The sequence below is a fragment of the Dendronephthya gigantea genome, unplaced genomic scaffold (assembly GCF_004324835.1).
Source record: "Dendronephthya gigantea isolate DGI-Jeju-01 unplaced genomic scaffold, DenGig_1.0 000203F, whole genome shotgun sequence".
NCBI classification, from domain to species: Eukaryota; Metazoa; Cnidaria; class Anthozoa; order Malacalcyonacea; family Nephtheidae; genus Dendronephthya; species Dendronephthya gigantea.
The window spans coordinates 188014-203082 of record NW_021163213.1 but is presented as its reverse complement, the minus strand read 5'-3'; the positions used below and the strand labels follow the sequence as shown (position 1 = coordinate 203082).

At 37.5% G+C, this 15069-nt stretch overlaps 4 protein-coding genes across 4 annotated transcripts; 1 reads left to right on the top strand and 3 right to left on the bottom strand.

Annotated features, from left to right (window-relative positions):
- Positions 1-520: 520 nt before the first annotated feature.
- On the bottom strand, positions 521-2916 carry LOC114539472 (40S ribosomal protein SA-like). Its single transcript, XM_028560108.1, has 7 exons — positions 2823-2916; positions 2265-2438; positions 1930-2048; positions 1692-1835; positions 1311-1541; positions 1048-1209; positions 521-734 (listed from the first exon to the last, which is right to left on the bottom strand). Exons 2-7 carry the CDS (start codon positions 2401-2403, stop codon positions 573-575), a joined length of 957 nt encoding a protein of 318 aa, XP_028415909.1. The 5' UTR covers positions 2404-2438; positions 2823-2916; the 3' UTR covers positions 521-572.
- Positions 2917-3091: 175 nt separating this feature from the next.
- LOC114539476 (evolutionarily conserved signaling intermediate in Toll pathway, mitochondrial-like) lies at positions 3092-4574 on the top strand. The gene is made up of 3 exons (XM_028560111.1): positions 3092-3967; positions 4109-4292; positions 4374-4574. The coding sequence occupies exons 1-3, from the start codon at positions 3194-3196 to the stop codon at positions 4514-4516; spliced, it is 1101 nt and encodes a 366-aa protein (XP_028415912.1). The 5' UTR covers positions 3092-3193; the 3' UTR covers positions 4517-4574.
- On the bottom strand, positions 4504-8201 carry LOC114539474 (E3 ubiquitin-protein ligase ZNF598-like). The gene is made up of 3 exons (XM_028560110.1): positions 7891-8201; positions 6953-7698; positions 4504-6610 (listed from the first exon to the last, which is right to left on the bottom strand). The coding sequence occupies exons 1-3, from the start codon at positions 8065-8067 to the stop codon at positions 4753-4755; spliced, it is 2781 nt and encodes a 926-aa protein (XP_028415911.1). The 5' UTR covers positions 8068-8201; the 3' UTR covers positions 4504-4752.
- A 734-nt stretch (positions 8202-8935) lies between these two features.
- Positions 8936-14824, bottom strand: LOC114539458 (pyridoxal-dependent decarboxylase domain-containing protein 1-like). Its single transcript, XM_028560088.1, has 28 exons — positions 14517-14824; positions 14116-14168; positions 13956-13994; positions 13801-13863; positions 13503-13658; positions 13370-13425; positions 13231-13300; positions 13089-13152; positions 12975-13005; positions 12776-12813; positions 12602-12680; positions 12388-12472; positions 12228-12276; positions 12071-12142; positions 11956-11985; positions 11729-11810; positions 11596-11639; positions 11461-11511; positions 11260-11356; positions 11045-11142; positions 10772-10877; positions 10553-10611; positions 10317-10429; positions 10079-10244; positions 9921-9998; positions 9680-9772; positions 9488-9590; positions 8936-9269 (listed from the first exon to the last, which is right to left on the bottom strand). The coding sequence occupies exons 1-28, from the start codon at positions 14628-14630 to the stop codon at positions 9196-9198; spliced, it is 2163 nt and encodes a 720-aa protein (XP_028415889.1). The 5' UTR covers positions 14631-14824; the 3' UTR covers positions 8936-9195.
- Positions 14825-15069: the final 245 nt, after the last annotated feature.

The following is a 15069-nucleotide window of genomic DNA, read 5'->3' as shown; positions in this document are numbered from 1 at the left end:
CTAGAGTTCCGTTTTAATAGGACATTTCTTTTCGAAAATAAAGACTTTTTATTATTCTTGAAATCAGAAGTGTTGTGTTCTTAGATTTATGAATTGAATAATTGCAACATGACTGTAACATTTTGAGTCACTATATTTGGTATTATTGTGATAATTGAAACATGTTTTGCGTATTTTTTGGTCAGATATTACATTTTTCTTCAACATATAAGACATCAAAGAAAAAGACGACAGGTAATATAAAAACCTCATAAACATGGAAGTAATTTGATATTGGTTTGTATATAGATGTGCTTGACAAATAAGGCGAGTTATTTTGATTTCTCGTTCCAGCAAATACCACAACGCTGTTTTTCCCTTTAGGAAATGCTTTCCTGCAACCGGAACTGCAAATTTTGTGCTTTCACTTCCATTTTCACTTCTACCTATCATTATCACGCGATGTAATTGGTTTTAATAAATACTCTTGTAGCGCCTTACTATGTTAATCCAATAGAAATTGTAAAAAAAAACACACACACAAATTTGCAATCTTATTTTATTTCTTTCAATGCCTTTATTTTCAATATAACTCAAGACCAGTTCTCTCCTCCAGCTGGTGCACCCCAATCAGCAGATGCATCTGCTGTTGTTGTACTGGCTGCCCAGTCACTAGAATCAGCTCCCCAGTCTGTTGAAGTTGGAGCTCCAAAACCAGCAGTTGTAGCTCCTCCTGCTGGAGTCTCAGCAGCCCACTGTTAAGAAATATGTTTCTGTTAGATGAAATCAAAAACATAGGAACAAGGGGGGGGGGGTCATCCCCCAGTGTCCCCCCCCCTCAACTTTCAAAATGATGAGAGTGCACTTTTTAAAAGGAAAGTGTCCCAATTGCTTCATTATGGATAAGCGGGAGAGCGATTATAAAATAAATTTTCTTGAGGGTGCCTTTTTTGTATAAAAATGTGAAGGCCTAGAAAGCCTAAGCTCCCTCAAACTTGAACTTGTTGCCTACAACTCTGGGTGAAATGCAGTAGAAAGCTAAAAATTACAGAAACAGTTGCTACTCACATCCTTGTTATCCGGTAGCGCAGCCCAGTCTGCCACCTCGGCAGGAGCGGTTTCCACTTGCCCACTGGGTGCTGCTGCCCAATCAGTCGAAGGAGCTGGTTGAGATGTAGCAGGAACAAATGGAGTCTCATCAACCGCAGCTGCAGTTTCCTCTTTCTCAGCCTAAGTAAATCATACATAAAAAATCAATTGTCTAGTGAAAGTATTTGTCTTGAATGTGGCTTATCGAATAAAACCACCAATAATCTGATAAGATTAGGTACCTCTGCTGGATCACGATAAAAGTACAAATCAACCATAACATCCCATGGTATGTCGCGGCTGATGGTTCCCCTCATTCGCAGGACTTCACGAGCCAACATCCACCACATTAGACCAATAGACAGAGCACCCTTGTTGTTGCATGGAATTGCTACATCAATATGTCTCAATGGAGAGTCAGTGTTGCAGAATGCAATGACTGGAATATTGACATATGATGCTTCGGTGACTGCCTGTAATAATTATTGAAAAATTATACATTGTGTTTAATTACACACCTACAGAAGTTGATGGAACTACTCAAATATATTTTTCATAGCAGTAATCTTTTGAGATAATATATTATATGGTAGGTAAACCAGGAAATTGAGTACTGTTCCTACCTGGTGATCAATTCTGGGATCGCTGACAATCAAGAGACGAGGTTCACGAAAAGCTGCTTGAATCTGATTGGTGAATGTACCAGGAGTGAACCTTCCGGCGACAGCAGTGGCACCAGTGTGCGAAGCGAATTTCAGAATACCACGCTACATGGTGGAGAGATGTATTCAATAAGTAATTACATCATCCTGGTCCTATTGACCCCTACAATTGATTGACAAAAATGGCAGTACTACACACCTGACTGTAAGGTCTGGCAGAGATAACACAGACATCCGCTGGGTTCTCAATAGCTACAATGATCCGTGCTGCCATCACCAATTTCTCCCAGGTCTTGCGAAGATTGAAAATATAAACACCTAAAAATATCCATTATCTTTCATCATAATGATGGTAACACATGCTTTTTCTAGATGACTTTTAATTGGAAAATATTGCTATAAATGTCTGTCATCAAACCATCCAATTTGGTCAGATCCAATTCCATTTTGACATATGGGATGAATCATCAGACAAAACTAAACTATTTGAAGAGACCAAATGAATGTCAATGTAAGAACAGCAGGTTGAAATACCATCTGGTTTTCTTTTGTAGATGTAGGAATTCATTTGGAAATCCACATTATTGGAGCCAAGATGAGTCCCAGAAAGCAAAAACTTAACAACATCTTCCTCTTTGAGCTGCAAAACGTCAGCACCAGGTCCTCCAGACATCGTAATGTTGCACAGAATAAGTTACGACGCACAACCTAGAATTACAGATACCAACAACATACCAGGTCAAGACCACCACCACAGGCTGGGTTTTTAATAATATAAGATAGATTGGTTTGAGAATACAGGATGATGAATCACACTTAATGATTTGCTTCTCAGCAAAAGTCAAAATATTACTAATTGGTTTACAGTTTAGGTCCAATTTTTTAACCAGAATACCCAGGACTACTCTGGGCACTCTGCGGCAAGTCTAAATCAGAAAGTCAGAAATGGTAGCCTTGAAACTCGCGTTACAATCAATGTTATGGGTAAATTTATCTATCAGCCTTTAGCTATAACTTTAGTCATGTTCTTAGGACAAAAATTAAAGCAAGAAACGGGTTAAAATATGGTAAATTATCGGGGAATATACATACTAAGTTTACAAGCCAAAATGGAGAATCGAAAAGAACCCGTCACGTTTCACGTGGCTTTTTGAACGAGCACGCGGGGAACCCAGATAAACGCGCAGGGCTCTAAAACGAAACACGTTGACGGAAACCGGAAAAACGCTTCGTTCATTCACGATCTTCTTTCCCCACGATCGATCCTAGGGGATATTAGGGGTTCTCCTTAGGTGAAATAGGGTATTCCTGGGGTATTTAGGGCGACAATGCGGCCTTGATCCCTAGATGGAAATCCAATATGGCCGAATGAAGAGGAGCGAGGTTTTCGAAAATTAGAAACTTTTGCGCTTTCCTCTCAAAAACTACGGCCTTCTTACGAATCTGCCGCAGAAAAGGCGAGAATGTTAAGAAGGCTTTTACGCAGACATGTTTTTACGTTCATGAACCGTAATTTAACTGTCAAAATGTCATTTAAAAGTCGCTTTAATGCAAGTGCGTATATTTTTGTACGTTTTCAACATGAACAAGCAAATTTGAGCGAAAATAGATCGGGCAATGCCGCAGAAAAACATGAAGAAGCTGGCAAGGAGCTCACTAAATCTATACCGAAGCAGGTGAATCGATTTCCATTGAAGCATTTGACAAAATCGGCTCAAATTTTTGAAAAATTAGCAGTTAGCTCTCCTGACGAACAAGGCTTCTGTGATGCAATAGAGACTTTCAAAAAACGCGATGTCAAACGAATTAAGGCTATGGATTTTATAAAAACAGCAATGACATATATGGAGCCATTTGGTGTTGCAAAAAATGTCGAGAGTTATAATCAACTGCTGGATCTCTTTCCTAAAGGACGATACCATTATAGGACTGTGTTTGATACATTGTGGACACGCTATCGTCCACAGATTGACTGCGCTGTACAAGTTTTAACAAAGTTGGAGGAAAATCGACTTCGGCCAAACGTGCATACTTATGACATAGTGGAAGCTGTGTTTGGTAATGATAGTATACCTTTGAACAAGTTGAGACGTATTGTATTCTGGTTTGACAAGTTTGACGAGATGTACCCAGACCCATTGCCAAAGGAACTGCCGAGTGATAGAGAGGATTTGTTCATGGTCGCAATCAATCGCATGGTTAATGAAAATATGGATGTTGAGGTCACATCTTTCAAGGTATGATGGTTGATCATTCTCTTTCCTTCATTGTCTCAGAGGTCACATTTCATGTTTCCTGAGCAAATAGCATTTGTCTTGATCTCCAGTGTTAGAATTGCTGATAGTAATAGATATATACTTGACCTATTCTTCATTTAGAACCAAGATGGGAAAAAGATGGAAATTATTGGTGCTCAGAACAAGTATCTCTCAAATTTTCTTTTGGAATATGACTTTGCAAAGCCAGTTTTTGTTGAGGGTCCTCAAATGACATGGTTACGGAAAACTAAGATCTTTTATTACGTTCTGAAAGCTGATATCAACCCAAGTGTAGTTGATGAAGGTAATTTGTAATAACAATAATTCATCGCAGAAACACTAAATGAAATATATGAAAACAAAATTTTGTGATATTTTAATACAGATCGTATTCTTGCGTTGTGTATACTTGGTGACAATGAAGGTGAAGATGAACTAAAAATATGGATAAAAGAATTACAGAAAGACTTTCCAAGACTTGCTGAACTTAATATTATATTTAATGTGAATATAAATAACAAACTTTAAGTTTGAAATTGTATTTTTTATATGTCAGACAATAATAACTTGATTATAGATGTTCAAATTTGAGTACAGATGAATAAGTCATAAATTTAGTTCAGAGAACAATTCAATTTATATTAGTTTTTCCATCAAAGCAGTATAGAATATAATCTCGTACAATTGGGACAAACTGCAAGGTTTCACTCCCAAGATATGTGGTCAGAAACAATTTTCATTTTCCTACAAGATATTGCAGCAGTTTATTTTCCTTGTGACCACACACTTGCAATGTTCTTTGCTGAATTTTTCTTCACAGTTCTGGCCATTGGTAAGGCAGGAAAATCTTCTTCTAAAGAAGGCTGAATCTTTGCAACTTCAACAATTTCACTTCCAGTGTTTAATGAAACATCATTTCCTTTTTCAACACCGTCGCCCAATTTATATGTCACTTTGGCATCATTATAGACAAGCAATAGTTCCCTTTTTTTATCTTCATCTGGAAGAATATCGATCAGTTCTCGAAAGACTTTGTGAATATGTTCCTTACCAAGCAACTGACAGCACTGCTGGTAATATTCTTCGGCAGAGGTTCTGCCGTGTCTATAACTACCTGAGACTTGTTGAAAACTTTCAAAACTTTCACTCCTATGGTTTAAAATTCTGCGTATATCCCTGATAAGCTTTTGACTTCGAGTTTCCTTCACTTGTGAACCATCTTGTTTCAGTGGGACCGACCAGCCCATGCCAGGGGGTGGACGTCCAGGAGCTGCAGGTTGAAATCCAGGGGGAGCAAGACCAGGTGGTACTTTAACACTTGAACTATGACCATTGATAAGAGAAGAAAGTGTTGGGAATTCACTATCGTACGTAGGTTTGGAAAATGGTTTATTATGAACATTGGTTTTGGATTTCTTGGTTGACTGGTTGACCAATGATTTCTCAAGATTTTGGATCTCTTTCTGAGGTTGTTTGCTTGTTGTAACAATGTTATAGGAGTTACCAATGTGTTCAGGATTCTGCTTGCTCTCAGAGTTCTCTTTTGATGTATTATCTTTCTTGGACTTTGGTTTAACAAGATCAAATCCAGGTGGGACACTTAGACCAGGTGGTGGCCTGAACAATGGCTTGCTTGGCTCATTTGAAAGGGTTGGAAATTCACTGTCATAAGCTGATCTTGGCTTGACGTTGTTCTTCACAGGCTCTGGTGTATTGCCAGTGGGCAGCACTGAAGCATCCTTTGGTTTCTCTGCATTTTCTTCCCTCTTCTCTCCTTCAGTCTTCTGTTGTTCAATCTCTGATTTCTGACTCTCTGATTTCTGACTCTTGCCATCTGTCTTCTTCTTGTCTTTCTTCTGATTTTCACCATCTTTCTTCTGTTTTTGTTTCTGCTCTTTCTGACTTTGGCTTTCCGTCTTTTGTTTCTCACTGTCCACTTCCAGACTTTTTCTCTCAGTCTTTTTCTTCTCTCTTCCTTCCTTCTGATTCTTGCTGTCTTTCTCTCCTTCCTTCTGATTCTTGCTGTTTTTCTCTCGTTCCTTCTGATTCTTGTTCTCTGTCTTCTGTTTTTGGCTCTCTATTTTATGATTCTTGCCCACATCAACTTTCAAACTTCCTTCACCACTTTTGGTATTCCTTTTTTGTGATGAGTTTTCTTCCATTTTCTTGCCTCTATCATTAAATTTACCATCTTCCAACTGGTCCAAACTCTGCTGCTTCTCTTTGCGACCGGCGCTACCAAACCTTTCATCTGATGATCCCTTCTTCCTGTTGGACCTTAAAGCTTCATCTCCTCTCACTATATCTGCACTCTTGCTAACTTTGTCAGTTATATCAACTTTATTATTCTTTCTTCCACCACCCCCCTCAAATATCCTTTTATTAACTTCACCAGGGGGTCGTTTATGATCACCTTCCAAGACATCTCTAGATGTCCTCACATTACCCCTCCTCGCTTCACCTTTATCACCCATATTCTTCATTCCCAAATTCATTCCTCTGTTTTCCCCCTTAACTGCTCGATCCTGAGGAAAATGTCGTTGGGTATCTTGATCACGTTCCTTGCTGCTGCCCTCCCTGTTATAGCTTCCTTGATCTCGAATTCCAATGTATCGAAAATCACTATAAAATATTACATAGAGAAAGAGGTTGGATATGATCAGAGATGATCCTTAGTCTAAATAGGACCTCTGAGAAGAACAGTTTAGAACTGATAAAGCTATCCAGTATAAATAAAGTTAGTTTAGTTTAGATTTTCTCCTGTAGTAACACTGGATCAATAAGAGATGATCCTTACAGGACCTCTAGGAAGAACAGTTTAGAACTGATAGAGCTATTCAGTATAAATAAAGTTGGTTTAGTTTAGCTTTCCTTCTCTAGCAACACTGAAAGATGATCTTTACAGGACCTCTAAGAAAAACCGTCTAGTGCAAATACACAAAATAGCTGTGATTTCCAACATACCCTGTCACTCCACTTGATCTGGTATATCTCTCTTGTCCCTGTTCTGGAAAGCTAAAATCACGACCAGATACAATGCTGTTTGGCTCCTCGCGTGGAGCAAATGTTATATTAATGTCCAACTGTCGCATCTGCCGAGCTTCTGCCTTGGATAATTTATCAGAATGATTCTGTGCTATGTGTGCCTGGAAGTCCACTTTCATTCTAAAAACAGATGTGAATTTTTCATGCAAACATTCACCTTCTTCACAGAGGAAGTGAGCTTGTTTAAAGTGTTTTCTAAGCTCATTGTAGTGTGGATAATAATCTTGTGATCCATCCTTCTCGCACAGATGACACCAGAAATGGTTCTTTCGTAAATGCACCAAGAGTTCATCGTTATCAAGGTACCGTTCATCACAAAACTGGCATAACGGGTGACCTCGATGCGACCTGTCGTCATCATCACCATGCTTCCGATGTCTTACCAACTGCTCTCTGGTATAGCACTTCCGTTCATGAGTAAATATCTTCAAATTTCTGAGGCAGATATCGCAGTAAATCATAGAATGGACTTTTCGTACATGATCTTTCACCTGGGGAAATGATCTATGGATCTCTTCACACTCTGGGCACTTGTGCTGGAGAAGTTCATCAACTTTCTCTTGACTCTCAGATGTTTCATGAAGGATTCCATGATTTCTTGAATGCTGCTGACGACGAGGTCTTGTCTTATCAGCCCATAACTTGTAGCCTTTTGAAACTATTACCTAAACACAAAATTGCAGAATAAACAATCTTAAACTTAACCAATTTCTTCACTTTAAAAAAACTGGAAATGTTCAGGAACATACAGCACCCTATGACGTAATACGACAAGGTGAATACAATCCTACATTGTATCTGGGAATATATAAAAATAGTAAAACAGTTGGTATGTATGTTTAAAAAATCTTACATACCTCTTTCAACTGGGCTCTACACACAGGACAGTCGTATTCTTTTCTCAAAAGACGTAATTTTACACAACATTTTAGGCAGATTGGATGATCACAGACCCCACAAGCGGTGTATTCAATGTCTTCACAACACAACACACAATGAGACTCGTCTGGTGAAAGAGTTAGAGCTGTAGCCATTACTTAACCAACGATCCTTCATATAGAGCAAATTTGTAGATATTACAATATATTTTCCCAAAGAAAAACGCTCTCAAAGTCACCCAACAGGGAGGAATTAAACTCATTTACAAATTCTTTCAATTTCAGTTTTTCAGTCATGCTTATGTTTCCACTATAAAAATTAAGACTTTCCTTAGCCAATATTTTAACTTCAGCCAGTTTAAAAATGTTCAAAAAATTTTAAAAATTACGTTCTTTAATTGTTTAAAAGTTATAATGAAGTTCTTTTAAAAACTTTAAACAAGTGTTTTTACTCTCCGAATGTTCTGCCATGAAGCAGTGAAGGTTGGGCAGCTATTTTTCATAGTAGTTGGAAATAAAAAATTGACGAATGAAAATGGCACACACTTACGGAAGTAGTCATATAGTGATTACGTCATTATTTGCATCATCATGAGCTCACTATTATTACGGAATGACGTAATGGAAAGGAAGGAAAAACAAAAGGCAAGTTTACACATTAGCATAATTGAACTAAACAGCACGACAAGGAATCAAATCTTTAAAATTTTTACATGATATAATAGTATCATAGTGGGAGAATATCAAATTATAAAGTCAATAGGCTTGAACTCAACAATTTCAACTACACTATATTATTGGAGAGAATAGTAATATTATTGATAGGGTCATGCCTGACTGTTTTCGAGTAAAATGCATTTCATGAAGTATACTGCACGAGAGTTACGTCTGTTCTCATGGTGAAAACAAAAGTAACTTACTCGTAAGGTAACTGACGATAATATATAACTCTACTTTTTCTGTCTGAACTCCCGGAGAGGTTGCATGAAAGCTGTCTAGCTTAAACAGTGGACAAGTGAGTTATCTTTCCACACATTGAAATTCCATGCCATAAATATTCTTTTGCAAGCATGAGTAAATGTCCCACTCAAGATAGTATTGCTTGCGTGTGTGGTGACTGTATAAATTTGATCGATACTTTCACTTATCGGCCATTTAACCTAAACAGATTCCCTTGGAGGGCAACGACAAACGAGTTCCCTTGGAGAGCAACATTGAAATAGCCAGTCTACAGTCACTGTCATTAACACTTCAGTCTAATTTGATTGTTCATCATTTTATAATTTAACCAGTCGCTTCTTCCCCTTCTTGGACTTGCATGTGATATTTGTACGTTTTTTCTGTCGTTTGTAACGATCCTTCAAACACAAAGAAGATATTCAAGATTGACAATTGGTATTTCTAGGTTTGCGATGTTCGTGATGGTCAGGTCCCAGAACAAACAGTCCCCAGCTCCCAGAACAAACTACGCCAACAAACTACACTATTCAGCTCTCGCGAAATGCAACAAATGGGGGATTCACCTTGTTGTACACACAACAGGACCTGGTCAATAGTCAATACATGACGTACTTACCTGATGAAAGATCAAACGTTCGACCTTTTATTTTCTTTTCATGTTGTAATGGTGAAAACCAGTTATAGAGAGACGATACAAGCGGAACTTGACGTAACAGACCCTGGAAGAGGATGCGAATAATGAAGATAGTTCTTATCAATACATTTCTTCACTGAAAAGCTCTATCAGTTCAAAATCTGATCCACTCACTTCTTCCATGAGGATATCGTTGGAGTCTTGGACTAAATCGTGTTCAGCTGCTTCGATTCCTTTTCGTATAACATCTGCCATCTTTTCCATAAACTATTCACATGCAAAGGCGAGATTAAAACTAACACTAAAGCTTAATTCTTATATAAGCGCATAATACATAAACAATTGAACACCATTCATACTAGAAAGATGAGATGAACTGCATTGTAATGCTATTCGACGAATCATCGTATTTTACCTTAGCGGACTCCTGAACTTCCTTCACACTCTTTTCTAAAAGCTCGACAATCTCTTGCACATTAACAGTTCTGTTGACCTGAGAAACGAGTAATTTAAAGGAGTATTGACGGCTCAAATATCACAGTATAAAGAGAACTCGTGCATCATCGATCTTACCAGTCCAATCTTTATACAAACACGACCATCAGCTGTCTCTCCTTGTGAGAAAAGATCTTTGTCAGAAAGCTTTGCTAAAACGTCTGTGTTTAGTTCGTCTAACTCCTGTTGTTTGACAGCAGGTAAATCCTTTAAATCTTTACTCTTCCAGTATTGCGGGATGAACCTGGAGATGAATTGAGGCACTGTTGGTGAACCGGCTCCGGGAATATTAGGGATATCGAAGGATAATACTTACTGTACCGCACCGACTCCGGGGAAATCAGGGATATCGACGAGTACGGCGTGTGGTTTGTCTGCCACAGCATTGAATAAACCAACTCTGTCCGCGAGCGTAGCATCAAATGCACTCTAGATGATGAAGAGAGACTTTGAGAGAAGAATGGGGAGGAGTTGGTGATGACATCATACAATATGACGTCATACACACACCATGACGTCGTCATCCACGCAAGCAAGCATACGTGTACTTACAATTTTTGTTTCAAGACATTTTATAAAGTGATCAACAGACTCGTTTGTTGTGGCTGAGGCTAAAAAAAGTGAAATTCATTATTTATTAAAAACAAGGCTGTCCATAGGTCAGAATACTGAGCAGTACAATATATATTAGTTCACAATGTACTGCATATTATATACACTAGTTTAGCAATATATATATTTAGGTGAATAGGTTAGAAAAGCCAAACTTACTGGCGGCAAAGACAAGAGGATTAAAGCGTAGACACCAACCAACACTCGGAACACGGATAAGATCAATACTGACGTGAACAGCATCTTTAGCCAGCGATGAAACTAACTGAAATAAAGCAGAAGAGAGGAATTATGAAGCATGACACCAAAAAATGAGATCGTCGTTGTTTCAACTACCATGATACATACACGTTAGGATAGGACAGTTTTAGCAACTTTCATTCCCATTCATTATCTATACAAACTACAAACAAAGTAGTGAATGTTTCTTACCATTTTGTTGAAAGAATCAATGAGAGCGTTTGATGCTTTTTCTTGTTCTGGTTTTCGCTTTGTTGAAACGTTTTTTTCACCTGATGATTCGTCATCACCTGCAATAGACCGTAAGTAAGTCAACCTTGTCTGTACTGCATAGTCCAGCTTAGACACTGATCTCTGAATGGGGTGGTCGGACGAGAAGGTATTAAGCGAAAAGCCCCCACACCCACCCTCTTCGCTGCTGTTGCTCCCTTCAGAACTCTCTGATTCAGAACTTTCACCGGAATAACGGAAGACGACAACCGGGGAAATACAACGACTTTGCTCCTAAAACATAAACAAATAAAACGTCAACTTCATATCCTTAGATTACGGTAGAAAGATATGGTTTAAAAGAAAAACATTCGCACCCTTAGAGTCAAGTCACTTACAATTCTCTTTATATTTGGCAATAGGTCAAGGAGATGACACATGTGTTGCGCCTAAATCAACAGAAGATATGGAATTACAAAAGCTATTATCTTTTTAGACAAACAAACCAGGAGAAAGTTGTATTAAACCCATACCAATTCACCAGCCTTAACAACAGAATTTCTCAGCTCATCTATTCCTAAGAGACAGAAAGAGAGGTGTAGAGTTTAAAAAACTGTTTGCTGTTAAACATTGATGGTGTATGGAAGGAGAACGAAGGGAACCTACCAATCTTCTTCATGCATATCCATAACGGGAGGATTAGCATTTCAACATCTTGTTCTGTGCAACCCAATCCAGATTGTGCTGCCTGGAATTAAAAATTGACCAGGATCTAACATACACCAGCACAGTACTCTGAATCAGTATTGCTAGACAATTTTACTTGCAAACAAAACGTAAGAATGTGATATTCTTAACAGCTTAAATTTAAATTATAGCATTGAATTATTTACCTGAACAGGATCCTTTATTCTATATAATGTCTTTTTTGGCAAAGAATCAAGGAAAATGTCATGTAATTTGTATAAAAATATTGTTAAATATGGTATTATTCTTGTGAAAGGATACACAACAGTGAGCTGTAGGCATTGCAAACCAACGATGCAACATGAGCGTCATGCTATCACTACTTATTGCAGCCTAGAAATATAGAATTATGATTAAAAATATTTACATGCTAAGTTGCAGTGGAAATGAATGAAAATAAAGATGAGACAATACTAACTGTCATTGATGATGGCACAGATGCTAACGATAATGTAGCCAATGTGTCACTAGAATTATATAAACAAAATTGTGTCAATAATATAGTTTAGATGCTCAATAATTATACACCACAATTTTTCACTGTCTTCTTGTATAAACAAATGGTCTGACAAACATACCCAATGACATGCAACCATAGACCATTCTGAGTGGAAAGTTCACGTAACCTCTGTAGATTGTCTGTGTGGCCCACAAGTGGAGTCCCTGGGAAGCAAGAATATAATTTTCAGGCCTTCGGAACTTGAATAAACTACACCTTATCAAGCGAGCAACAAAACGAGTTACCGAACTTCAAAGATTGCGTAGAGAGAGTCAACTTCAGAGACTTCATACCTGCATTTGCGACAACCAGTAACGGAGTTTTTCCGCATGATATATCATCACTCAGTAAACGTTCGAATGCAGCAATATCCTGTTAGAAGAACACATTCTTTGATTAGTTTTCTCCACCAACATCCAAATGAATGCTGCATGAATGATGTAAATGTATATCTGTATATGACCTACCATGGAATGCAATGATCCAAACATGGTGTTACATGGAACTACATTGAGAGAAGAATGCTATTTTAAATACCGTAAACCTTTCTTATAAATCATAATAATGTAAAATGCAGAAAGCTTGAGAAAAGTTGATTAAACTAGACAAATGTTTCTAGTATTTGCGTTGGAAAAATTAGGATGAAAAGTTATGATAAATTATTACCTTCACAAATACTAGACTGAGGAAGGCCAAGCTGAGAAAACAAAATGCAAGCATTAGTTCAAGGAAAAGCACGTACATATATATACAGATAAGATGATTCATTTATGCAGTTACCTCCATTCGTAGATATGCACCAAATGATGGATGAGAAGCAGCACTTATGTAGATCACAGGAGGTCTGTTGGAATGACAGCAATCATGCATGTGTTAAAATCAAATTTGAAAGTATATTGCAAATATTTCACTTGCATACTACCTTGTGTATAGAGCTGTAAAACCGTCTGTTGCATATTTTGGATATTTCATACGTAATGCAAGTCTACAAACTACGAAGAATACACATTATTAAACTGAAGCCATGGTCTTAATTCAACTTTACTTTATCAACAAAATACCTTTAACAATTCCAGTCCAGCAGTGATGATGGAAGTAAGCAAGGCTGTTATCAAAACTACAAGATAATTCAAATAATATTAACACGACCAGGAAGCTTTCCTTCCACTAGTTAGGTAATTGAATGAAATATACTTAAAAAGTTTTGAGATCCATTCAGTGACTTCTTCCACTAGATGTGCATAAAGTTGATCCAAACGAGTTTGTTCAAGAAGGGAAAGATACGAGGTAAAGGTTCTTGCCAAGATGGAGACATGGGTATTTCTTGTAGGGTGACAGTAATATCTGTTTCTAAAATCATTAAAATTTTCCAATCACACTTCAATTAGCACTTTTCAGGCACTGGGGCAACTGATAAAGCTATATACTTACTCATGCATTTTTGAGATGAGTAATGGAAGTTTTAATATCAATATTAGTGTTCCATACTTACTGTACACCCTTTTCAGTTATTTGGGAGCTAATTTCTTGCAAAACTTCCTGCAACTCTTTCTCACTACAAGAAAATGAATTATGTTCATGACACCAGCAATATTTAATTCTCTTTGTGCTTATTTCACAAGAGACCAACTCTCCAACTGAGCTTACCAGTCATCTACTGTTGCTGGCTGAAGATCATCTCTTTGGCTATAAAAAAGAACTGTAACTGATCACCTTTTACATAAACGAAATTGTAAATTCCCGGAATGATTAAATGGTATTCTCTGAAAGCTAAAACTAAGGTTATAAAATACTCAGTTTTTCAAACCTTTTTACGTTAAGAAGTGATGCGATAATTTCATGAATCACACTGAGTGTTTCCTTTAAAGAAGATCATATAAAAATATCATTGCATATTAGTTGACAAAGGAGGTTTAAATCAAGAACAATTGTTATCACGAACGAAAGGTCACAGTTCATATAAATAATTTTGCACGTTGATCAAAAGATCAAACCTTAAAACGAACGAAGCTGCAGGGAACTCTTTATCAATGAAGCAAAATAAATTCCATACACTGAATTCGCTTCAGTAAATTATATTAAACATGTTATTAGGCTTGCAACAATTACTAAAATAAAATTTAAAGGTCTAGGATTCTAAGTCACTATAGTTTAGGGTATAAAACAATTTTGTACAAATGTTTAGGAAGAATACATTTGTACAACAACCTTTTGCGGAGGTATTTCTTCAGCTTCTCCAGGGCTGGGTTCTTGAGGTTCTTCTAGTTCAACTTTATTTTCAATTTGTTCAGCCAATTCTTCGATCTTCACCTGGTCCGCCATTTTAACTTAGCCACGAAGTCACTTTTCAACGTCATCAGTTGCTTGAACTTTGAATAAACTGGAGCGCTGGAACGTGGGGAGGAGGGGGCATGCATAGTTAGGGCACTTTCCCTACCTTCTTCGCAGGCCGAAAAGGGCGCTTTCCATTAAGCGGCCAAAATGGTCAAACCGGTCATATTTTAAATTGAAATAGAGTATTTCGTTAAGGATATAGCGGTGAAACTGGATTACCCGTAAACTGGATATAGCGGTGAAACTCGATTAGAGCTGATTGGTTCTTGGCCATGTGGCAGTGGTCGTGGTGGTCAACCAATCATATAGTTTCACTGTTCAAACATTAATCTCTTTAAGCTATTAAGTTCAAATATTAATTCCTTAAGACATCAAGTTCAAATATTAATTTTGTTTGTGTAAGAATCATACATTCTGTTGTGATTGT